The following is a 27,287-nucleotide window of genomic DNA, read 5'->3' as shown; positions in this document are numbered from 1 at the left end:
GCATTAGGACTCAAAATTATTATGATTATGATTATATATGCTTCTAATACAAATCAACGTTTGAATCAAAAATAATCGAAGTTTTGAAAATTTATGTATATAATGTTTTCAAGGATGTGCAAATCGAATTGGAGAATTTTATTACGGCAAATGATTCTTCATTCTACAATATAGATTTCGTTCAATCAAAATATCAATAGAACGATTATTAGATCTTCACCCTTAATAATTCATTTAATCAAAGAAACCTCCCTAATACTTTACCAATTAATTAATATCTATATTCTACATCCTTTCTCCTTGCTCTCATCAACATCTTCTGAATTTGCAAGAATTCCATGAGAGAAAAGAATTTTATTTATTTTCTTTTTATTCCTGTATGAGGCATTTTGAAGAGGAGTTCTTCCTTTATTATTTGTCGCATTAATATCTGCACCATGGTCTATAAGAAATTCTACAAATCTCATATTATTGTTTGAAACTGCATAATGAAGGGGAGTGTTCCCTTCAAAGTCCTTTGAATTAATATCAGCTCCATGAGAAATAAGAATTTCACTTACTCTGATATTACAATTTGCTACGGCATAATGAAGAGGAGTACAATGTTGAAAATCTTTTATATTTACATCTATTCCATGTGAAATAAGAAAATATAAATGTGGAAGATTAATTAAAACCCCATATGTAATTTCATTATGAATAAGAGATCTTCCAAAATTATCTATACAATTTATATCCGCACCATTAGAAATAAGAAGTTCTGCCATTTCAAAATTGTCATGTGCTCTTATATAACGCATTGCAGTAATCCCATAGTTATTTTTTATATTGACATTAATACCATTCAAAAGAAGTAATTCTGCAATGTCAATAAAATTTTTTTCTGCAGCATAATGAAGAGCCGTGTTTCCAATATCATCAATTGCATTAATTTCTGCACCATGTGAAATAAGAAATACCACCGCATCTTTACAACCTTCTATTGCTGCAGCATGAAGAGGGGTTCTTTTCCAATTGTCTTTTGCATTTATATCTGCATTATGTGATATAAGAAAATCCATCATTTTCGTATTGTTTGATTGAGCTACAAAATGAAGCAATGGTCTTGAATCACACATTGTATCATTGATGTCTACACCTCGCGATAGAATTTCAGTGGCAATTAATATTCTATCCATTACCACGGCTTTTCCTAAAGCTGTAAATCCTTCATAGTTTCTTATATTAAAATCTGCTCCTTGTGAAATAAGGTATAATGCAATATCATTATTATTTTTAATGATTGACAAATGAAGGGCAGTATTACCAAAACGGTCTTGCCAATTGATATCAATTCCATGCGATATAAGGTCCTCAACAATTTTCGCTGAATTATTTTCTGATGCATAATGAAGAGCAGTTCTCCTAAAATAATCATTAGTGTTGATATCGACACCATATGAAATTAAAGAATTTACAATATCCTGATTTCCATTTTGTGCAGCTATGTGAAGAATGGTTTGCCCCATGAGAAATTAGAAAATCTATGAGATCTTTATCACCCTTTTCTGATGCATATAGTAATGCAGTTTTCCCTTTATAATCTTTGGATTCAATGTATGCACCATTCGTAATTAAAATTTCCACAATTTCCTTATTGTTATTTTGTGCCGCAAGAGAAATCGCAGTTATGTTATTTACAGTTTTTGCATTGATATTTGCTCCAAGTGATATAAGAACCTTAACAGTTTCAAGGCAATTCTTTAATGCAGCATAATGAAGAGGAGTTTCAGCAAAATAAGCTTTTGAATCAATTTTTGCACCATGATCTATAAGATAAATTACTGATTCAAGGTTATTTTTTTGAGCTGCATAATGAAGTGGAGTTTTTTTATTTTTCGATTTTATATTGACTTTAGCATTATGTGTAAGTAATAATTCCATTATTTTTGGGCAATTACATAATGCAGCATTATGAAGTGCCTTCCGGTTATCTTTATAGCCTTTTACATTTATTTTTACATTTTTTGAAAGAAAATATTCACAAAGAGATGGGATGCGAAAGATTGGTGAATAGATAAAGCATTCATTGATATCGTTTGTTTGGTCCAAATAAATTAAAAATGCATGAAGGTTATTATATTTTCCACAAAATTCAACATTGATACTCAAATCGTATTCGTTCATCAAAAAAGAAATAAAATCAATGTTATGAGAAGCAATTGCATATTCCATGCAAATTTCATCTGGCGTTTGATATTTTAAGCATTCGTTCATGATATCAGGCTTTCCACTTAAAAATGAAAGTTGAAGACATGCAGGTGAAATTTCTTCATCTAGTTCTGACCTTAAAAATTTAAAACAACCGACAGCCCCATAATAGCAACATAATTCGATTAATGAATAACTATTTGCTGATGAAGGAAATAGTTTATTTGAGAATTGTTTATTTATATCAAATCCCACTCTTTGAGTGTATGATATAAATAATTCTATGTCATCACTTAATATTGCCTCTGATAATTGTTTTAGGTCTTGATCAATAAGCGAATCAAAATCAGATTTAATATTATTGAAAAATGAAACTTGTTGTTTGTTAAATATCTGATTTTTTTGTGCATCTATAATTTGTTGATAGATTGAGTAATATGACATTACAAATCGATTGTTAAATCGTAATGCTACTAATAAAACACTTATTATATCATCATGGGAGAATAATTTTGTTTGAATCAAGTTATTTTCAATTGTTTGATAAATTTTAATTAATTCATCGTCGGCATCTGTTTTTAACCGGTATATTGAATCTATAGTTTCACAATAGCTTGCAAATTGTGGCATCAGCACTTCAAAATGCTCCTCATCGCAGTGCACTTTAGACATACAAAAATATAATGAGATTTTTTCGGTTTTAATGAATTTTTAAATATTTGAATAATCTTCTATAATAACCTTTATTATCTCAATTCATCAATTAAATCAATGTAAATTGTTTGAAATACTTTCGGCGGTTTCAGTCAATCGGATCCCAAGACATTAATAAAAAATTTTTAAACCGCTATTTACGGATTTGATTTAAATTATATAAAATCATAAATTGCTTCTTCCCTTGCGCAAAATATTTTTTCAATTGAGTTTCAAAGTTTTATTGAAATTCATTTTCTCCATTTTGCAATTTTAAAGTTATATATTTATTATTCCAGCATAAGCTGTAATAAATAATTTTTTTCTATTAAAAAAAGATGTTGTAATTTCAGGAAACACAAAAAATTTTGATTATATTATTGCATATTTTTAGTATTTTTTAGTATTGTGCAATATGGAGATATTAACAAAACAATTGTTGAACCATTTCAATTACATTGACAAGGAGGAAAACTATCACAAATCAATGTAAAACTATATTTGAACAAATTGAGAAAAATGCTTGCCGTTGGTTATGGATGAAATTTTAATTAAAGATGTCATTCATTATCACATGATAGCTCTTTAATCTTTTTAAGAGCTGCATTAACTTGCTTTCGGAATTCACCACCTTCCTTTTGGAATCCAACTTCTTGCTCCCATGATCCCAAATGACATAATATTCGACTTTTCATCTATAGTATATTTCTATGTTTAGTCATTTTTTTATTATCATTTTTAGATATGGAATAAGATATATCTTATTATATAGAGCAATATGTTTGAATATGAATCAGAACTTCAATGAAATGACCTTATTCAACTGAAATCGATTATATTATGTTTAATTCTAAATCCAAAAACTATATTTTTTTTAAAACAATAATATATTTTTACTCAAGTAAGCTTTCTGGATATAAATCTGAAAGCATTGAAGTAATGAACAAACAAATCTTTTCATCAGATGGTTTATCACTTAATTCAAGTCTATCTTGAATTTCTTGAAGAGTTTCAGGCAATTGTTCACGAAATTCTTCGTAATATTTATCATGAGTTATAATATCTCCAATTGAATCTAAAGCTCTATAAAGAGAATCCAAGAGCTGTAGCAATTTATCATCATTCACAAGATCTAAAACATCAAGGCATTGCAAAGGCAGAGAAGTCGCAAACAAAAGAGATAATTGATTTCTATTTCCATGATGAATAACATTAAAAATTGCACTAACAGTATAAACTTTTGCTTTCGAAACAGCTTTCTCTAAAATAGTTATGAAGAATTTTGTATTCTCTTCTATTAATATATATTGTATAGAAGACTGATCAATGTAAGCTAAATTTGCTGCAATTCTAAAACATGTCAAATATTCTTCATGATTATTTTCAAGAGTTTTGATGAAATCCATAATTGTTGAGAATTGGATGTATTCTAATATAATATCATTCCATCCGTCGTATGATAATGCAGTAAGTTGTTCAATGGATTGGAACATTGTTGGTCTCAAGTGTGGAGGAACAATAGATGGGCCATTAAACACTAAATCAATTAACTCAGAGTCAATTAATACGGAACATGGGTCTTCTTCTGTTGTATCTATAGTCTTGAGTAGGAGGGGGAAATATTGTACGATCTGATCAAAGTTTAAATCGAAGAGTTTCTTGAAAATTATAATTAAATTTTGTAAAATCTCTGAATGATTCTCAAATTTGCTTAATTTATGAAGTAGTAAATGATATATTGTAAGTAAATTCAAAATTACTATCGAAAAGTTCTCATCTTGACTATTATCTGTGAAATACAAACCTAAACTTATGAGATCATCAAAAATATTCATTTCTACACATGCTTTGAAACCAACTTCTGTAGAGGCAATAGCAGCAAATATTGCTGTACATGGAATTACGCAATTTGCATCTTCTAATTTTTGATGAAAGATCTGTAGTCCGCCAAATTCAACAAACCATTCAGCTGGAGTTCTGTATTGCGCTATATATTTTGCTAAAAGTTCAAGAGATAGGTTTTGAACAGGTACTACAGACATATTTGATGCCAATCTAATCAATAATCTGCAATCATCACGATTGATAGCGTATTCGTTTTGTACATCTAGACTTAAAAGTAGTTTTAGTTTATCAATCACAGAATCCCAATTTGAACAAGCTTCAGATTCTAGTATTTCAGATATAATTTTGGATTTGTTGACACGTACAACTGGAGTATCATCAACTTGTTTAAAGTCCTGAACTTTTTCGGTCGTATCGGATTCTTTATATTCCATTTTTTGATCAAAATTTGTTTTTTATGAAATGAATCTTAATCACTCATTATACAATTCAGATTAATAATCTTTAGTGAACCCGGTAAAAAGAGTTGAAACTGTTGATTGGCTGACAAAAACTCAATCAATTTGTTTTTACATTTTTGGACAATGTTTTTATATTTTAATGAAGATGTTAGAACGCAACAATTATTAACTATAAGAATTTTTTTGTGAGAATTAATTCAGAGTGATATTCAAATTAATTTTTTTTTTGTTTTTGATGGATGATATAGATTTGTATGAATTATTTAACTTTAATGATTTAATCATACGAATCTTATCAATCCAACCGATTGAAGATGAGAAAATCGAGGAAATGGAAGAAGAATTTCGGACAATTTTTGAAGATTACGAATTTCCTAATTTATCACCAACAGATTTAAGGAAAATCGAGAAGGAACTAAGCGAAGGCTACGTGATATCAGACATTCTTTCCATATATGATATCAAATTAACATTCTATCCCGATGTTTTAGACGAAATCACAAATTCTCATTATTTCAAAACTAACTATCCGAAGTATTTCATAGTGTTTACACTTCAAAATTTCGTTTCATGGGTATCAATTTACGATAGATGCCACAATCCTGAGTATTTTACAGTTTTATTGAAATCATTACACACAATATCCACATTTAAATCAGTTAACTCGATTTATTATGCAGGAAATATGGCAGCATCGGCATTTCTGTACAGTTATGAGCATCTCCTTCGTTTCCCACAAGATATAAATTACATTGATATCGTAAACCCAATAGAAGAGTATTTCTTATACCACGAACTACTTCCATCCAGTGCGTACCAGATTTTAGGTGTCCTTTCGGAGCAGATTTTCAAAACTTGCATAAATTTATCGAATCTACCGGCACAATTTCTAGATTTTTTGACACATCTTTCGAAAACAGTTAAGGAGAGGATCCCTTCTTCGATATACGAACTTGTTTTACACAAGAATGTTTTAGCATTATCGAATTTGTACATTTTTTCACTGAAATTCTTCAAAGAATCGATCAGATTTGTCGATAAAAACCTACCTTACATACTTTTCGAGCCAATTTGCTCAAAAATCATCGCTGTATTAGAAAAACATATAATAAACAACCAAGAAACTACCAAAAACACAGATCATCCCATCAAACTCCACAAGCAGGCCAAACTCTTCCATATAAACTCCAAGCGAAAACCATTACAAAAAACAGATATCAAATATGTTGAAGAAAAGTTACTGGAATTGAAGAAAAACTGTGACAATATGAAACTAATTGATGAAGACTTCAGGATGAAACTAGATTTACTTATAGAAACCGTATCTTTTGACGAAGAAATTTCGAATAAATTTATTAAAATTTATTCTGACGTCCTAATCTCCGAGAAAAAGGAGAAATCACTCAACCAACTCTTAGTTTTCTTCTATCTCGCAGACAAAATCTCCAATTCCTTCCATTTTCCTGTTGATCAGATCTTATTTCAACCGTTACTCGCTCCAGAAACCACTATCTTCGGAAATATGCCATTAGAACTCAATGTAACACGATACCACGCGTGTTCAACACTTCTAAAGTGCTCGCAATCGTCGTTTAAAGAGATTTTGTCACCTTTTACGATATTCCCCTTAATTTTTGCGGAACTCTCCCTTCGATTTGCTGTTTCTTTTAGGAATGTCGATGAAGAATGGTCAGAAGATTTAAGTACATGGATTCTTGAAGTGTTTTTCAGTTTATCAGATTACGAATCTATCAAACAAACTCATTTAGAAGCAGTTAGATACATGAGAAGCTCTATTTTTGTTTATTTGATGTCTATTTTGTCTTTTACTAATACACGGAAGATTTTCTTTGATTCATTTGACTTCTGTCGGAGTTATTTTTGTTTGTTTTATGAAAAAGAAATTGGAAAAGATTTTGAAAAACTTTTTGACACTTTTTTGATGGAAACCGATGATGTTTCACAAGATTTAGTACAAAGTGTTGATGTATTTAGCGAAGAACTATTCGAGAACAAAGAATACATCATATTAAAACAAATGTTGAAGACAATCAACAAATCAATGTCAAATCAAAAAATTTCAAAATCTTTTTCAAAAGTGACAGATAATTTATGTACAAATTTGACGCAAATTTCGAAAGATGATAAAGAAAGTGTAGATATATTAATGGAAGTAGTAACTTTTCTATCAAATACAACTAAGGACTTGAAAATCAATGCGAAAAATTTAATTGCAATTGAAAGTTGTATTGACAAAAACGTGAAAATTAATGATGAAATCAGAGATAAACTGATTGATATATTAAGTGGCGGAATATACAGCCAGAACCACCAACCTTTTGTTATAAAACAACCAAGTGTTTTGACACTTTTGGTAAAAGTTTTCAAGGGTGGTCAAAAACAACATTCTCTTTTGAAATTTTTATTGGACTTGTTAAGAGCAAAACCAATAAACGTCTGGAGATGTCATGAAAGCGGTTTTGACATGACACTTTTGGACCTTTTATTTGAATGGCGTGTAGAAGGAAAAGTGGAAGAAGAAAACGTCGATTTATGTCTTATTATTGTTAATTTTATCGCTATGTCGATCACTTCACCTGTTGTTGTTCAGAAATATATTTCTTTGTTGAGCTCTTTCGATGGTGAACATTTACCTTTTTACCATTCAAATTTTGTTAAGAGTTTACAACGGTTATTTAAGACAGGCGAGTTTATGCCTGACGGATCTCTTTGTCTTGATAATTTATCAACTGTTTCAATACAAAATTGCGGTTTATCAAATGACTTCACTTTTAGTTTTTGGCTTTTTTTCATGAAGCAAAATATAGGAACAAAACAAATCTTGATACAAATAAAGAAAGATAATGAAAGTGAATTGAGAATTTCCCTTAAAAATGGTGTGATTTGTATTGTTTTGAGATCAAGTGAAGTGACCACAAAACTCAATTTAGATGTAGATTTACAGGAATACAAATGGAATTTTGTTTCTATTTCGTTTAGAAGCAAACAAATCAAAATTTATACAAATAAGTCACTTTCTTTGACATTTAACGAATTCTACGGTTTGTCACCGACCAATTATAACATAAAGATCAATTTTCCAAGTCAAAAATACAAAAACAATCCAACAAAAGGTCTGAAACTTGGCAGTTTTTGTTTATTGAATGGTTCTTTTGATTTGGAATATCACAACAAATTGTTTACTCTTGGATTAAGGAATAACTACAAGAACGATGATGTTTGTTTCAGTTTTGTTCCCCATCTTGTTACAGGTAGGTTCAAACCATCGAAATTCTCTTCTTGCGGTTTGAAATTCGTTCACAACATCAAAAGAATTAAAAGAGAATTGACATTTCCGTCACTTTTTGTAAGTGTTTGCAATGTTGAAAATGTTGTTCCTTTGTTTGCGCAGATAGACATGATCAATCTAAATAATGAGAAAGAAAAAGATCTATGCCATAACGCTATAAATGTCTTGAAATGCGTGCTGACAACAAGTAAATCAGCACAAATTTCTTTCTGCGATGTTGATGGATTCAGAGCAATTTCTCACCTTTTGATTGAAACCGAAAATTGTCTCAATTTTGAGATTTACAACGGTTTTTATGAATTGTCAAATATGATTAAGCACAAATCCCTTTTGAAACAACTATTGGAATATATTGTTCTTAATTTAGATATTTGGATAAAATGCGATGAAGAAAATCATTTGAAAATTCTCAAACATTACAGAGATGTTTTGTTTGTCAATACAAGTTTAGCGAAAACTATATTGAGTTTTCCATTTTGGAGTTCTATTTTGAGATGTTATTATTGGTACAAAGATGCGGACAAAAATTTCTCCGTCAAAACAAGAAATATTTCTCCAGAAAAAATTGTTTTGTTTAGACAAATTATTTTTGAAATTATGTCATTTTATATCAACGAAAATCTTCAAGAAAATGAATACCAAGTATTCCTAAGAAGTGTTATTTCGTCCCAAGAAGATAACCAGACATTTGATTTACTCGGTTTCATTGTTTCTCAAATGACAAGTCCAAAAACTTGTCAAAAAGTGACAAAAATGATTTTCACAAACATTTCTTGTTTATTACAACTGATTGCCAGGAACAAACCAGAGCTAACATCCAATACTATACAAGCCACGTCATATATGTTCTCTTCCAAGACTGAATTCCATTCATTTGTCTTCCAAATTTTGATGAAAATGGATCCTTCTGTTTGCAAAGAATTTGTTTTACAAGGATTGACAGGAATAATTGATGGCGGAAACACGGAAGTTCTTCCTATTGCTATATACATAGCTATCAATTTAAGTCAATCACATCTTGTTAATTTGTTTAACAATCTCTCGAGAAATTCCAATTATTATTTTAGTGATTTATCAATTGTTTATCCAATTTTGGCTGCATTTAAATCTGATGAACAAAGTGACCTCCAAATCTTTGATTTCATTGTGAAAGTGTTTAAAGGAAAATGGCTGGAAGTATTTGTCCTTATCTCTATTATCGGTGGAGAATTAAATATGATGACTTACGCACAAACAATTCAAAATATTTATCTCCAAAGTTTGTGTATCTATTTGATGAAAAATGAAAAAAGTGACGAAGATTTGACAACTTTTGAAAAATTAGTTTTCAATTTCATTTTCTTCAGACCAACACTGATTGAAGGAACATATCATCTGAAGAACACAGCGCTCAATGAGATGTATACTGATTCTCCTTTCTTGCATCAAAAAATGCCTGCAAAAGAACTCAACAAATTGAACATTTTGAAAAATCCTAACAAAGTTCATTTGTTAGTTCAAAAATTACCACCGAAACAATACTTCGGAATTCGTATAAACGAAGACAATGAGTGGGCGGATTCACAGTTATGTGTTGGCGCATTAAATTTGTTGATGCAAAATAAGAAAAATTCTTTTGAAAAACACTTGTTGTTGATGATTGGTTTCGTTGCTGAAATTGATGGAACATTAGTTAACCAGTATGATTTAACACAATTCAATGATGTTGATGGAATTTGTTTCGTTCTTTCCAAGCAAATAAAACTTGGAATTCCTGTAGATTACAAAATTCCTTCAAATGAAATTGTGTCAAACGGTTTTAACTTTTTAGAGAATGTTACAAAAGAAACAACATTCTTTGAGACATTGAGCAACCAGATAACAACAAGTTTGATGACTTCTTTGCGCGAAATCCAGAATTCCGTGCAAGAAATCAAACTTCCAACGTTTGATGTCGTTTCCGCCTTCGATGACATGAGAAAAGAAAAATTACAAAATGGAGAAGACGCGTGGATTTCGATGTGGAGATCAATGACATTAGAAAGAGCTCCATGGAATTCTTCTTTGCCACCACAATCTCGTAACATCGTTAAATACAAACGAGATAGAACAGTTTGCAGAGGATTTGTTCCATACAAAACAAGAAGAAACTTCGATTTCGATGACCACAAAATGGCATCATTGTTTAGAGACACAGGTAATTTTGATATTGCAAAACAAACATTGCAATTCTCTTATGAATCAGGAGCATTAAGTTTGGAAAGATCCAAATCAGTTGTTTATCTTCCAACAGCAACAAAAATCAAAGCAAGAAAAAGTGTTGATCCAACATCTGATGTTTTAGGAGCGACAAGAAATGCATTGACAATCAAATGCAGATTGGTAACTATAGAATGCAAAACTAAATGCCAATTGTCTGTCAATTCAAAGAGAATTGTAATTACTAAAATGAAAGATGACAAAGAACACGAAAAAAGAATTGTAATCGATAAAAGAGACATCGTGAAATTCTTAATGAGATCATGGAGACACAAAATTTTCTCTGGTTTCGAATTGTTCACTTCACAATCGAAAAATTACTTTGTTTTGTTTGATACGCCTTCGAAAGGAGTTTTCATGCAAATTGTAAGAGCATTGAAACTTCCTCCTTCAGCAAATCTTGTTCAAACTGTTCCGTACTTGAGTTTCTTCTCTACAACGGATTTCACAAATAAATGGGTCAATGGCGAAATCTCTAATTTCGACTATTTGATAATTTTGAATGAGTTAAGTGGCCGAACATTTAACTCTGCCTCCATGTATCCTGTTTTCCCATGGACAATCAAGGATTACGACTCCGAATTCCTTGATCTCTCTGATCCATCCGTTTACAGAGACTTCTCTTTACCTGTTGGAGCGTTCAACAGACAAAGATTGGAAGATTGTCAGAAGAAAATGAATGAATTAATTGAATTCGGTTTGTCACCTCACCTATATAGTTCTGGCTACTCAAATCCATTGAGTGTTTATCTTTGGCTGTTGAGAATGGAGCCATTCACAACAAGACACATTAAAATGCAGAGTGGAAGGTTCGACAACCCCGCAAGATTGTTCTTTTCCGTGAAAGACGCTTTTAGATTGTGCAACAACCAAATGGGAGATTTCAGAGAATTGACGCCTGAATTCTTTTACGATGTCGATTTCCTTTTGAACAAAAACGAATTCGATCTCGGAGAAAACGTCAACGATGTAATTCTTCCAAGTTGGGCGAAAGATGTATTCGATTACATCTATCTGATGAGGAAGTCCTTGGAAAGCGATTACGCATCTGAACATCTCAATGAATGGATTGATTTGATCTTCGGAGTGAATCAAAGAGGAAAAAACGCAGAAAACACTCAAAATATTTTCAAAAAAGAATTGTACGATGACATTTGGGATGATTCTTATTCGACATCGGACGAAAGCATCAGATTGGACATTGAAACACAGTTAGATCAAGTAGGACAGATTCCTCCACAATTGTTTAAAGAACCACATCCTAAAAGACTTCCAAAGAAAAAGTTCAGATTTGATTATCAAAGAAAAATTTCTTTGAATAACCAAGATTTGATTAATTCCACTTTTGTGAACTTTTCTCAAACTGACATTAACTTAGTCGCATTGACACAGAACGGATTGATACTTAGATACATATTGCCAATAGATAACATATTGGCAAACCAACAGAACGACCAGATCTTGCCATCGAACACTTCGAATGTCACTAAAAACATCGTTTCCAGGAAAAGAAGTCAAATTATTTGTTGTTCTCCTGAAGATGGAATTGTTACATTACACGATGTTTTTAATGCACCAGAGACAGGCCAAACAATTGGACATGTTCACACAGAAGTATCTTGTGCAGATACGGATGACGGATGGGTTGTTTTGGCTGGAACAGATGCAGCTTTGTTGATCATTAGAAATGCAACAGGATCAGTTGTAAGAACATACAGAGACACAATTTCATGTTTGAGTGTTTCGAGTAATTTCGATTTGGCCGCTTGTGTTTCTAGGGATTCTTCACTGATTTATGTTTCATTGTCAAGGGCTGAAGTGTCAAGAGCTGTTGAACTTCCTCCTAAGAGCAATCCTCTCTTCATTTCGATTGGTCCTTCAATGGGATCTGTTTGTGTTGTTTATAACAAAGCTGTTGATGGAATTTTCGTCAATTTCTTGAGAGTTTACACAGTAAATGGAGATTTGGCAAGAGAAAGAAGACTCAGTTTCGAAGTAACTGATCTCTGCGTCTTCGCAACACAAAGAAGTGGAATTGATACGTTCTGTTTAGGCTCGTCTGATGGAAATGTTTATTTATGCGAATGCTTGTCTTCAGTTAATTTGATTCCGATTGTTAAATGTTCTTCTAAGGTAGTAAGAATCGAATACGTGGACCGGGAGAATGCTATTGTTGCTACTGCAGAAAATGGATCTATCTATATTGTACCTTATGAATAAAATGTTTTTATGTATTTTTGTTTTATAATATAATTATAATAATTTTTTAAATAAGATCGAATATCCTGTGAGTATTGAATATTTTAATTTTGAGTGTCCAATATCATCCTAATATGAACTACATAGAGAATTTTCTAAAAAATGTCTTGCATACATCTCCAAATTTGAGCCATTTTTTGCAATTTGATCATATAAAACCTCGAATTTCGACACCAAAAATTCGAGAAATTTAGTCCCATAGTTTTCGTGTATCAAATTTTGTCACAGATTTTTAATTGATATCATGATTTAAATGTATTAATATAGGACATATACTAGCATAAATTCTTTATATTTACTGAAGATCTGAGGTACTTGTACAGATGTTAAATCCCAAATGAGGAACAAAGTCTTCAAAGACTACTTTCTTTTTCTATCAGATACTGAATGAAGACTTAAATCCTCATCTGAAGCATAAATTCAGATGTCGTATCATCACTTACTGATAAAGGAATGAGTTTGAACAAAAAAGTGGTATTTATTTTTCTTATTGTTACAGCGATCCATCAAATATTCTCATTGCTTCACACTGAGTTATATTTGAAATATCTTGCTAGTCTCACAAAATCAATTTCATCACCCGAAAAACTCCAACTATCGTCGAGATGTGAAATAATATTTTCAGATTTTTTGAAAAGAGATTATTGATTCACTGAAATATGTAATCAACTTTAAATATAAGTGTATTAATTGAATTAATTAATTAAATTATTATGAGATGTTTATTCTTATATAATAATAACGTTACATTATCTTTTACCAATATAAAATAATGCTATTATAAAAAGATTATGAGAAATTTGTAGCGAGTGGGGGACAAACTCGCCCATTGTCACTTTTTCATTAACCTTAAACTTGTAATTTTCATTATTTTTAATTAACCTTATTTCTTTCCCAATTCCTGATTTATTTTATTCACTTACTATTAAAAGTCACATTTTAATAAAATATAATAATTTATTTATAGCATTTTTTACTATACTGTAATAAAAAATTAATTATAATAAATTAAATGTTTATTAAATCAAATGTTTTCTTTGCAATAATATTTTTAATGTTGAGTAAACAATGTTGGGATCAAGTGTATCATTTTTCAGACCTTTCTGAGTTAGTATACATAACAAGGGTACGACGGCACTGCGTTCCACCGTACCCCTGTTATGTGAATTTGACACTTTACAAAACCGTTAACGTATATTTTACAATACAAACGACAACACTAACTTAACCTTAAATATTTACAAAGCCGCCAACCACTTCACCTCACTAATGTAAAAAATAAACGTTCTCACTTACAAAAGTATTGCAACTCCTCCCATTGCTGTGCTTCATATAACAGCTCATAATCTTCTGACTCACTTTCTTCTTCATATAGGTCAAAATCACTGTCATAGTTTATACCTGTAAGTTTTGACAAAGCTAATGAAACACGTTTACCATTTGTATCTATTGCTTTTATATATCTCCCATTATGCTTGTAGTCATAAACGCTCAAACTAACTTTACCCTTTCTCCCTCGTATCTGATAGAATGTATTTTCACGAGGAACGAAGAACAAATTCTTGAACTCATGACCGTTGTAGTTTGTTATCTCAATAGTTTTCGTCATTTATATAAAAATAAAATAAAAAAATAAACTTAAAATTAATGATATCACCACCCTCACACGTATGAAAACATAGCGCAAAAATAAATTTAGGTGAAGTGGTGAAATCTCACCTCTTTTTTCACCTCTTTTTTCACCTCATGAATTCATTGCTTTATAACTCTCTTCCTTGGTTTCTTTTTAGTTGCTTTCTTCACGTCTGTCTCCAACTTGACTGTCTTTCTTCTTCGTCCGTAATGATACCAGTTACTTCCACCAGTCAATGGGTCAAATGGTCTTTCGTAAGGGTTTCCATACATTCCATAGGGACCATACGGAAGAACTACTGGTGGAGGAAGAGTTCCATCGACTCTATTTAAATGCATTGTTTCACCTTTCATCTGGTCATTAAAGTCTTTTGCGTGTTTTGCAAACTCATCGTCCTTTCCTAAAGCATTTTCTGACTCAGTCGCAACCAAATTGGATGCTTTATTTATGAGCCCTATTTTATTTAATCTTAACTTCTTTGCAACCCAGCCTCCAATCTTTCCTTTATTTGCATCTAATGTCTTCGAAACCCTTCCTCCACTCATTTTATTTACTGCGTCATAAGCTCCAAGTGCTTTTGCTCCAAATGCTAATGCTTTTGTTCCCATTGCGCCTAAAGCTGCCCAAGCTACCATTTACCCCATATTAAAATCATCTCTCTTCAATATTATCTCATAAAAGTTCTCGTTACTGGAGAAAGTCAATGAAACATAAACATTCTCACGTGCTTCGCCCTCACCGCTTTGCGGTCTATCTAACTTCTTTCTTATCTCATCTATTCGCTTCAAAATGTCTGAACAATTGCTAACATCTTCTACAACAGTTATTTCATCATGACTGACCTTCAAGAACAAGCTCATTTAATATGCAATTAAAATCATCTCAATAATGAGTCCATCCTTTCCATCTTTTGGTAGCACAACATCTTTCATTGAAGAAGGTTCGACAAGTCTTATGTTAAACTTACTGACAAAGTTTGTTATACTATAATGCTTTGGCGGCGAATACATATAGTTTGAAAGACATAATATAGATTCTTCAGCAAATTCACTTATACTGGATTTTATAACATGTTTCACGAGACCAAATACCACCAATTGACAATCTTGTAAGCAATCCTGCTGAACCTTCTACTGTAAACATCGATGGTAACATTCCACGAAGGTCATCTATTGACATCGTTGAGTCACTGAATTTAAATATTTTCTTAAAGCAATCGTCATTATCTAACCATGCAATAGCTTTGAAGTTTTCATTCGAATATACATCTGCTTCATTAAATGTAAAACCTGACTTCTTTGCAGAGATGACTTTAAAATCTATTGAGTTTGTTTCAAAATTATATGCTATGGTAACTTCTGAAGGTAATGGATGCCCTTCCGCAGTAAGTTGTTCTCTCTACCGTTTGAAGCTTTGTTAAAAAACTTTCATGTCATCTCCTGTGTCTAGGTTCACATACACAGCAACAGGGAAAACTATCTTGCTTCTTTGTTTCATCATTATACCTCAAAACATTAAAGTTCTTCAATAATATTGTCCTTCCTGCTGGAATACTTCGAACCTGTCTGATTTCAATAGCTTTCTCACCTCCTACATACTCTACCCAGTGTCTTGGATATTCATAAGTATACTGACTTTCTTGAATTTTGGTTGGTTTCATCATAACGTGTTCATAGTATATCTTTATACTCTTGTCAGTTAGACTCGGTGCTATGTTCTGAATATTTCTGACTTGCATTTTTAATGGAGATAAAATGAAGCATTTAATACATGACGTAGATGAAGACATGAATGAAACTACAGACAAACTTAACTCTTCTCTCATTCTTCCTTTCAGCAAAGATTATGAATTCGTTCAAATGGTGTGTATTTCTATTGTGGAAAGATGGGTTCAGGTAAGACATTTAACCTCATTCGTCATATACTCATAACAGAGCGTTTAGGTCAAGATTCATATTATGACCAAATCATTATATCAGCAACTTCAGACTCTATGGACTCAACAGCGAAAACATTTATGTCAAAAGTTCAAGCATCTGTCGTTAAAGTTCCAGATAGCGAACTCATTGAATTTCTTCAACGTTACGTTCGACGTAAGAGGAAATATTATGCTATTGTAGAGTTCATACAGTCAGGAATGCAAAAGACTTCAGAAGAGATGGAAAGAATTATTGACAAACACCACTTACGTCAATACTCAGGAGTTTACGATATGAAACGACTTACAAACTACATTCTGTCAAAACTTTCAAAATACCCCTTCAAAAAGTATCCTTCAAATACTCTGCTCGTTTGCGACGACTTCGCCGGAAAAGGTTTAGTGTCAAAGCCTGACTCACCATTAGCTAACATCATTACTAAAGTCAGACATTACCACTTAACTGTAGCAATACTTATGCAAACATGGCGTTTTCTTGCTTTAAACATAAAACGTCTCATAACTGACTTCGTTATCTTTCAAGGTTTCTCACGTTATGATATTGAACTCATTTGGAAACAGTCAGGTATAACATTACCTTTTGAAGAAATTTGGGAAGCATATAAGTCTCTCATCTCTCCTCGTTCATACCTTGAGATTCATATCATGACTAATACCATTAAAGTCAAAAATATTCCATGGGAACGACCAACATTGTTTTAAAGTTTAACTTCAATTGACTGATGGTAAACAAATTCCATGCATCTCTGTCGCCATTTCTGTTAATATTTTTGCTGTCATTCATATCATCCACTTCTCCATCCGTTAGCTTTTTGAGGATATGCGTTAGAATAGCTGTTCTTAAATGAAGGCTTTTCACCTTTGAGAGCATAAACTCTATAACTTTCTGCATACTTTATGTTTGAACCTCCTGAGCCATCATTGACATAAATTTTTATAGGCTTCCACCCTTTGTTCATGTTCCTGCTTCTTCCCTTAGCTCTTTTGTTCAGTAGTTCTACATCTTTATACACAGCACCTGTCTCGGTGAATTCAAAATATTTTCATTCGTTAGCTTTACATTCAAACCCTTGTCGAGTATATTGTTCATTTCATACATATAAAAGGTTTTTATTCTATATGAAATGAGAAGCAAATCCATCTTAGCTGGTGCCGTTAATGTTCCAATTGAACCAACATCAAATGTTGACTCACGAACGACAAACAATATTGTCATAAAGAACTATAGTTCAGAGTGTTTGAAAGAAAAAGAACCAGAACTGAAATCCGTGAATTTAAACACAGCTTCAAACGCTAACGCTACATCAGATGTTAAGTTAGAGTATCCACCACTGGACCAAATTCTTTCAAGAGAAGCCAACGACAACCCTTACATAAATGTTCAAACAAATCCTTCAGATAACGTAGACCATTACCTTCTTCAGTTATACCAAACAATTTTACTCAAAGACGATAAGAAGCTTTTGACAAATCTTATAAGCAAGAACCAAATAATTCTAACAAAGGAGGACCTTGAAAATGTTATATCACGAATAACAGGGAAACAATGTGTCATTGACTATCTCGACCCTGAAATCGAATGCTGTGGTCAAACGCCACCATTCATGAAAATAGGTAACATCCGCATCATTGAAACACCAGGAACTACAGGAGTTGAGTTTAAGTATAAATATTCGAACGAGTATACAAAACTTTCAACAGAATATAAGCTTTGTTTGAAATATGTTTTAGTAAATTAAAGCAACTTATAGTATCTATCCAAAACTTCTTCAACAGTATCGAACTCATCTTCATAATGCAAACCTAATCTTATTGACTTGGTGCAGTTTTCACTAACACAATATAGCGCTTTGCGCTCGGCGCCTTTGACGCCTTTTTCTGTTCTCTTGACTGACATAACTAACTCATTTGTTTCATCAAACAGCAATAACCAAAGTTCATGACCTAATACATAACATTCATACTTTATATTTTTAGCTCTGAGTTCTCTTGTAAGCTGTTGCATTTAATATTTTCTAAAAAGTCAACTTCAACAGTCATTCGCACTGGTGCCTTCAGTTCTACAGGCTCGCCCTTGAAAGTCAACAAGTCTGAATTGCATGTCTTTCAAATTATGAGGACTAATGCGAACCCATTTACCTAAATGAGTTACTATGACAGGAACGTTTGGAATGAACATTGAATTGACTGCATAACAGAAGGATTTATATTCTACTGAACCTTTACTATTAACTCCTGAAATACCTGTGACATTAGCTATTTTTGACTCAACGTATAAACAATTACCATAACATACGTATGGAACAGATTTCATCTCAATCGTTTTGTCAACACTTTTCAAAGGAATGTCATATGGTATGCTCCCAGAAGCAATTGAACTCTATGACTCATTCGTGTTATCTTAAACTCCTTCGCATAACTGAACTTCAAAACTCCTGCAATAAGTTTAACATTCATTAAGTTTTCTTCGTTCTCCTTGTTTATTGTAGTATTTATGAGCGCATTTAACACTCCAGCTAATGTTTCCATCTTATATTCTACATTATTGTGAAATCTTATTTCGTGCTTCTTTCCATCTATTTCAAGCTCCATGAAATCTGTTTCATCTGTTATAACGAATGAAGCGATAGTATTGAAGTCAACAACTCTGAAAGCAAGCGCTTCATTCTGAAGACCTAAGTTTGTTTGTAGCTTTACTGTCCCGTATTCGTTTGGGTCTGTACTTTGCAAATAGAACAACATTTTATTCTCATTAAAATATGAGTATTGCTGCATATGCGTATGAAGCTGACAGAGCTAAACGTTTATATTTTGGTCAATACTCTCTCACACTTACTGACAAATATATTGTTATTTCTGATGGAAATACCGAGAAATACATAACATGGAAGGACTATGAAAAGTTTGACCCTATTTTAACTCCATGCACTATGCCATTCATTGTAAATGGTGAAGTTGTCATGAAGAACGACACAACAGTATATAAGTCTGTATATGAAGCGTTAGAATATATGTTGAATTATAATCCCGAAAGATTTGACCCAAGCACTACGTCATGTACAATGCCTTTTATTAAGGATGGTGAAATCGTAAGAGTTCCGAATTCAACGGTTTACACAGCTGTTCAAAACAGTTTACAAAACATTTTAGCGAATATCTTTAATTCAGAAACTACAGAAATAAAATTACCATATATAACAGATGCTAAAGAAATTAAATCAAAAACGACAACATTATTTACGTCACTTAATGATTTAATGACTTATATCATTAATATTCCTGCACCAACTACAGCATTTGATCCAAACTCGACGGTTTGCAGTGTACCTTTCATAAAGTCGCAAACGGACTCTTTGAGTCCTGAAGGTCTTTCAGACCGAAGCGACCAGGGCGAAGCCCATGACAGTTCATTAATTGTTTTAAGGGATTCAACAGTTAATGAATCATTAAAGGCGTCATTAATGAAAATCATTGATTTTAATTCATTCACGAATACATATAATTCATTCATTAATGTTTCATATGCTTCTAAAGAAGGTGAGCCAAAAACTATCGATAAAGCGGTGTATGAAATAAAAGCATCAACGACGAAATTGAATTCGTTAACTTTTGACGGTGATAGTTTCGTTAATGACATAACATCGGGGAAAACAATTTTAACGAAAGAATATTTAAAATCTCATGTTAGTGAGTTCGTTGAAATTGAAAAAGAAGGTGGAATTAAGTTCGATCCACTGAATTTCATTTTCAGCTTAGCGAATGCGGGTGTTAGTTTCGCTGAATGGACAACTATACAGAGTGAAATAAATGCAATATGGACGTTTTTGGGGTCAAAAGCGGGAATGGGTGAGCTTGTAAATGCTGCAAGAACATTAGGTGAAACAGGAAATTTTGTAGATGGTTTTAAAAGACTTGTTTCAAATGTTTTAACAAACACAAAGAAATTATTTAGATATACCATACATAACGGACGGATTTTCGAACAGGTAGCAACAAACCCTCCGGTTATGGCTGCGTTGATGATGGTTAGAGATATAAAACCACGTAACGACGGGAACGAAGAACATGAACAACAGAGCCCAACGGGCTCAGAGCCACATAGTGGCGAGGATACTGGTCGGGTTATTCAAGACATTAAAAACGTGTATCCTGAAGTTATTGATTTATTTAGAGGAGTTAATGATTCAATTTCAAAACATTCTATAACCCTCGATGAAGAGAATAAATTAACAGATTATATATTCGTCATTATTGCAGAATTAATGAAGAGAATAAATGAAAAAGGAATTGGTGATATCATTAATGTCAGCGATGTAATGATGAAAAGAAATTTTGACTCATTATTTACAAAACCGAAAACAGAATATAGTCTTTATGACGTAATTACCGAATTAATGAAAAAGATTAATGATAATAAGAGTTCTGGCGGAAGAGTTGAATTAGAAGTGAATGATGTTAATGAGAAATTAGCCGAAAAAGCAGATAAAAACCACGTTCATTATATAACTTCAGACGAACAGATTATAACGGACTACCATGGATATTTAACACGAAGTGATGAAGCGAAGACAAAAAATGTTAATGAAAGAAGATATAAATACATTCGTGCTAAAGGTTATGACATAAGCTGTACTGTACAGTATGACACAGGTAAAGCACCAGAAGCATTTAGTTATAACGATGAAATTTATGCCTCTACTTTCTCTGTTAATGGTGTATTAGTTGAACCAAGATTTATGTTAAGAGTTAAGGCAAAAATAACGTTTGAAGATGCTATTAAAAGTAAAGCTGACAAAGTTGAACTTGACGCAACGAACAAAGTTTTGAAATCTCATAAACACAACATCTCCGATATAAATGAACTTCAAACTTCTTTAGACAGTAAAGCTGACAAGAACCATACACATAAATCCTTCACTACTGTTAGAGCAGACGACATAATATTGAACTTTGACCTTGGTTCAAGTGCACCATTAGAAAATCCAAGTACAAGCGTAAAAGATACTCTTAACAGTTTAGATAACAGTTGCAGGAACATTGAAAGTCATGCCAGAAACTTTGAAGCACATGAACTACCAGCAATGTTAGATAAGAAAGCAGACAAGAACCATACACATAAATCCTTCACAACTGTTGCTATAGAAAGTATTGAAGGAACGGTTGAAGAAACTGGTGGGGAGGGCGGAGCCCCGCCGCACGCGGCTGCATTATATTGTAAACCTCCTAACTTTCCACAAGGTTTAACATCGGATGACGACATAACGACGATGAGAAACATTAGATGTAAAGATGTTTATGTCATGAAGGATGAACATAATATTAAATTCACTGCTCAAGATTTATATGACAAGAAAGCAGACAAGAACCATACACATAAATCCTTCACTACTGTTAGAGCAGACGACATAATATTGAACTTTGACCTTGGTTCAAGTGCACCTTTAGAGAATCCGAGTACAAGCGTAAAAGATACTCTTAACAATTTAGATAAGAGTTGCAGGAATACCGAAGATCATGCCAGAAACTTTGAAGCATATGAACTACCAGCAATGTTAGACAAGAAAGCAGATAAAACTTATGTGGATGCAGAACTAACAAAGAAATTTTCGAAACCAGATACAATGACATTTACAACAGAAATTATAAATGGTGAACCAGCAACTCCATTTGAATTTGTTAGAGGTCTTCAACCAGATACTTTTGAATTTTTCTTGGATAATTCTATTGAACTAACATTACATTATAAAAGTGGAACAAATGCAACATTTCATCCGGGAGATACATTCCAAATGGTATTTAATGACATAAGTTCTTTAGAATATGTTTATAGAGTTATGAGCATATATGATTTAATATATCCTATAGGAGCTGTTTATACGTCTATGAATCCAATAAATCCAAACACTTTATTTGGTGGTAGATGGTATGAAATAGTTGACAGTTTTCCATTCTACACTAATACGCAGTCAATGAAGATGGGAGGTTCAAAGAAAATAGGTATTGAAAACCTTCCTTCACATATGCATAGGTTCAGTGGAAGAACATCTGTGGAAGGAAACCATTCACATTCAATAACAAAAAAGAGGTTATACAAATCTTGCAGCGGGTTCGGATAGACAGGGAATGAACAGATATGATATCACAACTGACCCCAAAGATGTTAGCACAGGTATTTTCTGTGGAACTGCAGGAAATCATACACATGTTGTAGCTGGTATTACAGACCCAGCAGGTAATGGAAAAGATTATATGCCTCCTTATATAACAATGCACGCTTGGATACGAGTTGGTTAAAATCTTTAACTTTACATAAATGAGCTTGAAAGAAGTATTCGAACAACATCCATGGAGGTCATTTAAGAAGTTCAATGAAGCTGCAAAGAGTTCGGGATTTACTAACAGAGCTGAAGTGAAAAGGTTCTTTGACAAAAATGTTGTACATCAAACAAAAATAAATCCTTACGACTACTTTTTACCAATTTACTCCAACACTCCTGACGCATACCAATTTGACACTCTCATTCAAAGCAGAAAAGGAGGACATAAACCATTCCTCATCTTCATAAATGTTAACACTCGTAAAGCATATGCGTATATAATGAGAAATAAAGGAACTCATGAAGTGTTAAGAGTTTTACAAAAGTTTGTAGCAGAACATAGCCCAAGTATTTTAACATCAGACCAAGACGGTGCATACCTCAGCAACGAAATCACAGAATTTCTCATTAAGCATAACATAACTCACTACACTACTGAAGACCATAACCATAACATACTCGGTATCATTAACCGCTTCATAAGGACTCTCAGAGATTTAAATCAAGAGCGAGACTTTACCGAAGAAACAATGAAACATTTTCTCGAAGTATATAATTCCTCAACACATTCTACAACAGGACATACACCAAATTCAATGACACAACAACAAGAAGAAAAGTATATACAAAAGAAACGAAGCCAAACACAAAATATCAGAAATTCAACACAATTTACTCTCATTCCTGGTACAAAAGTTCGTGTAGTTCTTGACGACAAACCATTGACAAAGAAACGTTTAAGGTTAAGTCGAAATTATTATATCGTAGACTCTACGCAAGGTAATGGATATCTTATAAAAGCTGCTGACGACTCCATAGCATTTTACCCTCGACATAAATTAGTCGAAAGTAGTAATGGCAAACTTGCTGAAACCATTGACGAAGCAAAGCGAGGAGTGGTTATTGAAATACTTGACTATAACACAAACGATGACACTTATAAAGTAAGATATGAAGGAGGCGTTGAAGATGTTATACCATCTAAGAACTTGAGAGAATCTAAACCAACTCATCTGGGACCATTAGAGCGGGAGTACTGGAAAGATAAAAACATGCCAGAAAGAATAAGAAAATTCTTCTAAACTTTTTCGTTGGATGTAAATCAGACATGAATGAGAACAGTCATGTATTATTAATGGTACCATTTATTTTTGTCATAAATTTACACCAAAAATATAATTGAGGTGAAGAGGTGAGATTTCACCTGTTTTCTCACCTCTTTTTTCACCTCTTGAATTTTTTATAACATTCGGTCATAACTTCATCAATTTCATTTAAATCACGATTTAAAAACTCATTGACTTCATCTTCAACCGTGTCATCTTGTAATAAGAATATTTTCTTTAGTTTCATGTCAACATCCCGAACAGCACAAAGGATAAAATCATATTCATTTCTTCCGTTAAACATACTTTTTCTTTCTCGTTCATCGTTAAATAAATTATTGAAAATATAAACAGCGGTGTAAAAGTTATGTACTGTGTTAAATGTTGAAGCTTCACCTATTTTAGATTTTAGGATTCTTTTAGTAAGTAAATTGTTATCGTTCTTTCTCTTTTCCTTATCGTTCATGTCGAATCTGTCGAACCACATATCCTGTATTTCATCGAATTTACGAACTATAGAATCCGTCATTTCCCTGGTTAATGAGGGGTAATCATTATTAATTTTTTCATATAATTTGTCCATATGATTTTCATCGACGTTTCCGGAAAGCATTTAATTAAAGCAAAAATATATTATAGGTGAAGAGGTGAGATGTCACCTCTTTTTTCACCTGTTTTCTCACCCCAGTTTTTCACAAGCGTTTTACATGAATTGTACGATGTATATTTGAAATCCTAAACAATTTCGTAGCTTCTATTTTCTTCTGTCAGTATGTCAAAAGTTTTAACAATGCCGAAAGTTTCTTTATATTTCTTCTTGACGTCAGATAGAAGGAAATCGTCAGCAGTTGGATAGTTTTTGTTCAGAAATGCTAACATGTCCATTTTATTTTCTGCTGGCTTTTCTGCTTCTTTCTTTAAGTCTGCATAGTCGTTTCGCATTCTTTCTATCTCTTTGACGGAGTAGTTATATTTCCTAATTGCTGCTTTACATTTAGAACATTGCGGGTTCATTTTTGCGTTATACATTGAAACCTTACCTGCTAAAACAACTAAAGCGTCAATGGTTTTCTTTAACTCAAAAGCAGTTGGTCTTATCTGTTCGTTCCATATTTTACCTCTTCTATCTTTATCTCTTATCTGCCATACACATTCAGCAACTAACGAAACAAAGTTATCGTAGGTCTTAAACTCCCCGGATTTATATATGTCAGAAACATTCTTATATACCATGTCGCAATCTTTGTCCATAACCTTATGGTTGCAATGAAATCCTAGAAACTCATAGTTTACCTTTCGAATGAACTTCTTTATTTCTACTGAGTAAACTTACGACAAAGTTTGTTATACTATAATGCTTGCGGGACGTAATACATTGTTTGAAAGACATAATATAGATTCTTCAGCAATTCATAACTGATTTTTAACAATGTTCCATCGAGACCAAATACCACCAATTACGAATCTTGTAAGCAAATCCTGGAACTTTACTGTAAACTCGATGATAACATTTCCACAAGGTCATCTATTGACATCTTTGAGCACTGAATTAAATGATTTTCTTAATAAGCAATCGTCATTATCTTACCATGCAATAGCGTTGAAGTTTTCAATTCATATACATTGCTTCATTAAATGTAAAAACCTGACTTCTTTGCAGAGACGACTTTTAAAATCTATTTGATTTGTATATCAAAAATTATATGCTATGTGTAACTTCTGAATTAATGGTGCCTTCTCCGCCAGTGTTGTCTCTCAACTACCGTTTGAAGCTTGTGTTAAAAACTTTTCATTCATTCTCTGTCTTGAGTTCACCATAGCACACAAAGGGAAAACTTATCTTGCTCTTTGTTCATCATATATCTCAAACATTAATAAGTTTTCAATAGATATTGTCCTCCTCTGTGGAATTACTTAATTTCTGTATTCAATATGCTTTCTACCTCCTACATTACTCATACCCAGTGTCTTAGATATTCAATAAGTATATTGACTTTCTTGAATTTTGGCTTGTTTCATCATAACGGTGTTCATAGTATATCTTTACTTATCTCATGATTCAGTTAGACTCGACCTGTAATTTCTGAATATTTTCGACTTCGGCAATTTAATGTAATAAAATGACAGCATAGTTAATACGACGATAGATGAAACTATGAATGTACAAACCTCTAGGACAAACTTAACTGCCTTCTACATGTATCTCCTATTCATGAAAGATTGAGTTCTCGTTCTGTACAAAATGGTGTGTATTTCTATTTTGGAAAGATGGTTCATGGTAAGACAAATTTAACCTCATTCGTCAAATACTCATAACAGAAGCCGTTTATGGTCAAGCATTCAATATTATGACCAAATCTATATCACAACATTCAGACTCTAGTACTCTAACAGCGAAAACATTTATTGTCAAAAGTTCCCAAGCACTCTGTCGTAAATATCCAGATAGCGAACTCATTGAATTTCTTCAACTTACTTCGACGTAAGAGGAAATATTATGCCATTCGCTTGAATTATACAGTCAAGGAATGCCAAAGACTTCAGAAGAATGGAAAAATTATTGACAAAACACACTTATACGTCCAATACTCAGGAGTTTACGATATGAACGACTTCAACTACATTCTGTCACAAACTTTCAAAATACCCTTCAAAAAGTACCGTTCAAATACTCTGCTCGTTGCGCGGACGACTTCGCCGGAAAAGGTTAGTGTCAAAGCTGGACTTACCATTAGCTACAATTCTTACTAAAAGTCAGACATACCACTTTAATTAGCAACTTATGCAAAACTTGGCGTTTTTGCTTAATACATAAAACGTTCATAACGACTTCTTATCTTTCAAGGTTTCATACATGCTATATATTAACTAGTTGAAAAACAGTCAGGTATAACCATTACCTTTGGAAATTTGGGAAGCATATAAGTCATCTCATCGTCTCCTCGTTCATACCTGAGATCATATCTATGAAATATACCATTAAAGTCAGAAAATATTCCATGGTAAACGGACCAACATTGTTTAAAGTTTAACCTTCAAATGACTGATGGTCAAAAAATTTCCATGCAATCTCTGGTCGCCTTTCGTTTAATATTTTGGCTGTCATTCGATATCAGTCACTTCGTCCCATCCGTTAGACTTTGAGGATATCGTTAGAATAGCTGTTCATTAAATTGAAGCTTTTCACCTTTGAGGATAAACTCTATAACTTTCTGATACTTTATGTTGACTCCTGACATCATTGACAAGAATTAAGGCTTCAAGCTTTGTTCAGTGTTTCTGCTTCTTCTCTTAGT

The 27,287-nt window shown here is 32.5% G+C and overlaps 9 protein-coding genes and 2 pseudogenes across 11 annotated transcripts, besides 2 other annotated features; 6 read left to right on the top strand and 5 right to left on the bottom strand.

The window, feature by feature from the left end:
• Positions 1-62: 62 nt before the first annotated feature.
• On the bottom strand, positions 63-1,178 carry TVAGG3_0503300 (cyclin-dependent kinase inhibitor 2C-related family; the record flags this gene model as incomplete). Its single annotated transcript, XM_001314930.2, has 1 exon — positions 279-1,178. One exon carries the CDS (start codon positions 1,176-1,178, stop codon positions 279-281), a length of 900 nt encoding a protein of 299 aa, XP_001314965.1.
• A 238-nt stretch (positions 1,179-1,416) lies between these two features.
• TVAGG3_0503290 (spectrin binding) lies at positions 1,417-2,862 on the bottom strand (the record flags this gene model as incomplete). Its single annotated transcript, XM_001314929.1, has 1 exon — positions 1,417-2,862. One exon carries the CDS (start codon positions 2,860-2,862, stop codon positions 1,417-1,419), a length of 1,446 nt encoding a protein of 481 aa, XP_001314964.1.
• Positions 2,863-3,606: 744 nt separating this feature from the next.
• On the bottom strand, positions 3,607-5,277 carry TVAGG3_0503280 (armadillo (ARM) repeat-containing protein family; the record flags this gene model as incomplete). The annotated part of the gene is made up of 1 exon (XM_001314928.1): positions 3,777-5,162. One exon carries the CDS (start codon positions 5,160-5,162, stop codon positions 3,777-3,779), a length of 1,386 nt encoding a protein of 461 aa, XP_001314963.1.
• A 147-nt stretch (positions 5,278-5,424) lies between these two features.
• TVAGG3_0503270 (beige/BEACH-related family) lies at positions 5,425-12,957 on the top strand (the record flags this gene model as incomplete). The annotated part of the gene is made up of 1 exon (XM_001314927.1): positions 5,425-12,957. One exon carries the CDS (start codon positions 5,425-5,427, stop codon positions 12,955-12,957), a length of 7,533 nt encoding a protein of 2,510 aa, XP_001314962.1.
• An 846-nt stretch (positions 12,958-13,803) lies between these two features.
• Positions 13,804-14,103: a mobile genetic element.
• Positions 14,103-27,287: part of a mobile genetic element that runs on past the window's edge.
• On the bottom strand, positions 14,749-15,045 carry TVAGG3_0503250 (protein of unknown function, DUF4107 family; the record flags this gene model as incomplete). Its single annotated transcript, XM_001314926.2, has 1 exon — positions 14,749-15,045. A coding segment is annotated over one exon (297 nt), but the record flags the coding sequence as incomplete, so codon positions are not given.
• Positions 15,265-15,489, bottom strand: TVAGG3_0503240 (uncharacterized protein; the record flags this gene model as incomplete). Its single annotated transcript, XM_051236725.1, has 1 exon — positions 15,265-15,489. The coding sequence occupies one exon, from the start codon at positions 15,487-15,489 to the stop codon at positions 15,265-15,267; it is 225 nt and encodes a 74-aa protein (XP_051094549.1).
• Positions 16,417-17,270, top strand: TVAGG3_0503230 (annotated as a pseudogene). The gene has a single exon. A coding segment is annotated over exon 1 (854 nt).
• Positions 19,328-20,444, top strand: TVAGG3_0503220 (organellar and viral DNA polymerase type B; the record flags this gene model as incomplete). Its single annotated transcript, XM_051236724.1, has 1 exon — positions 19,328-20,444. A coding segment is annotated over one exon (1,117 nt), but the record flags the coding sequence as incomplete, so codon positions are not given.
• On the top strand, positions 20,963-22,147 carry TVAGG3_0503210 (keratin-associated protein family; the record flags this gene model as incomplete). The annotated part of the gene is made up of 1 exon (XM_051236723.1): positions 20,963-22,147. A coding segment is annotated over one exon (1,185 nt), but the record flags the coding sequence as incomplete, so codon positions are not given.
• On the top strand, positions 22,544-22,862 carry TVAGG3_0503200 (annotated as a pseudogene). The gene has a single exon. A coding segment is annotated over exon 1 (319 nt).
• TVAGG3_0503190 (integrase core domain containing protein family) lies at positions 22,882-23,504 on the top strand (the record flags this gene model as incomplete). The annotated part of the gene is made up of 1 exon (XM_051236722.1): positions 22,882-23,504. A coding segment is annotated over one exon (623 nt), but the record flags the coding sequence as incomplete, so codon positions are not given.

This window comes from Trichomonas vaginalis, chromosome II, assembly GCF_026262505.1.
Source record: "Trichomonas vaginalis G3 chromosome II, whole genome shotgun sequence".
NCBI classification, from domain to species: domain Eukaryota; phylum Parabasalia; order Trichomonadida; family Trichomonadidae; genus Trichomonas; species Trichomonas vaginalis.
The sequence above is the reverse complement of the archived record's forward strand: the minus strand, read 5'-3'. Positions and strand labels throughout refer to the sequence as shown.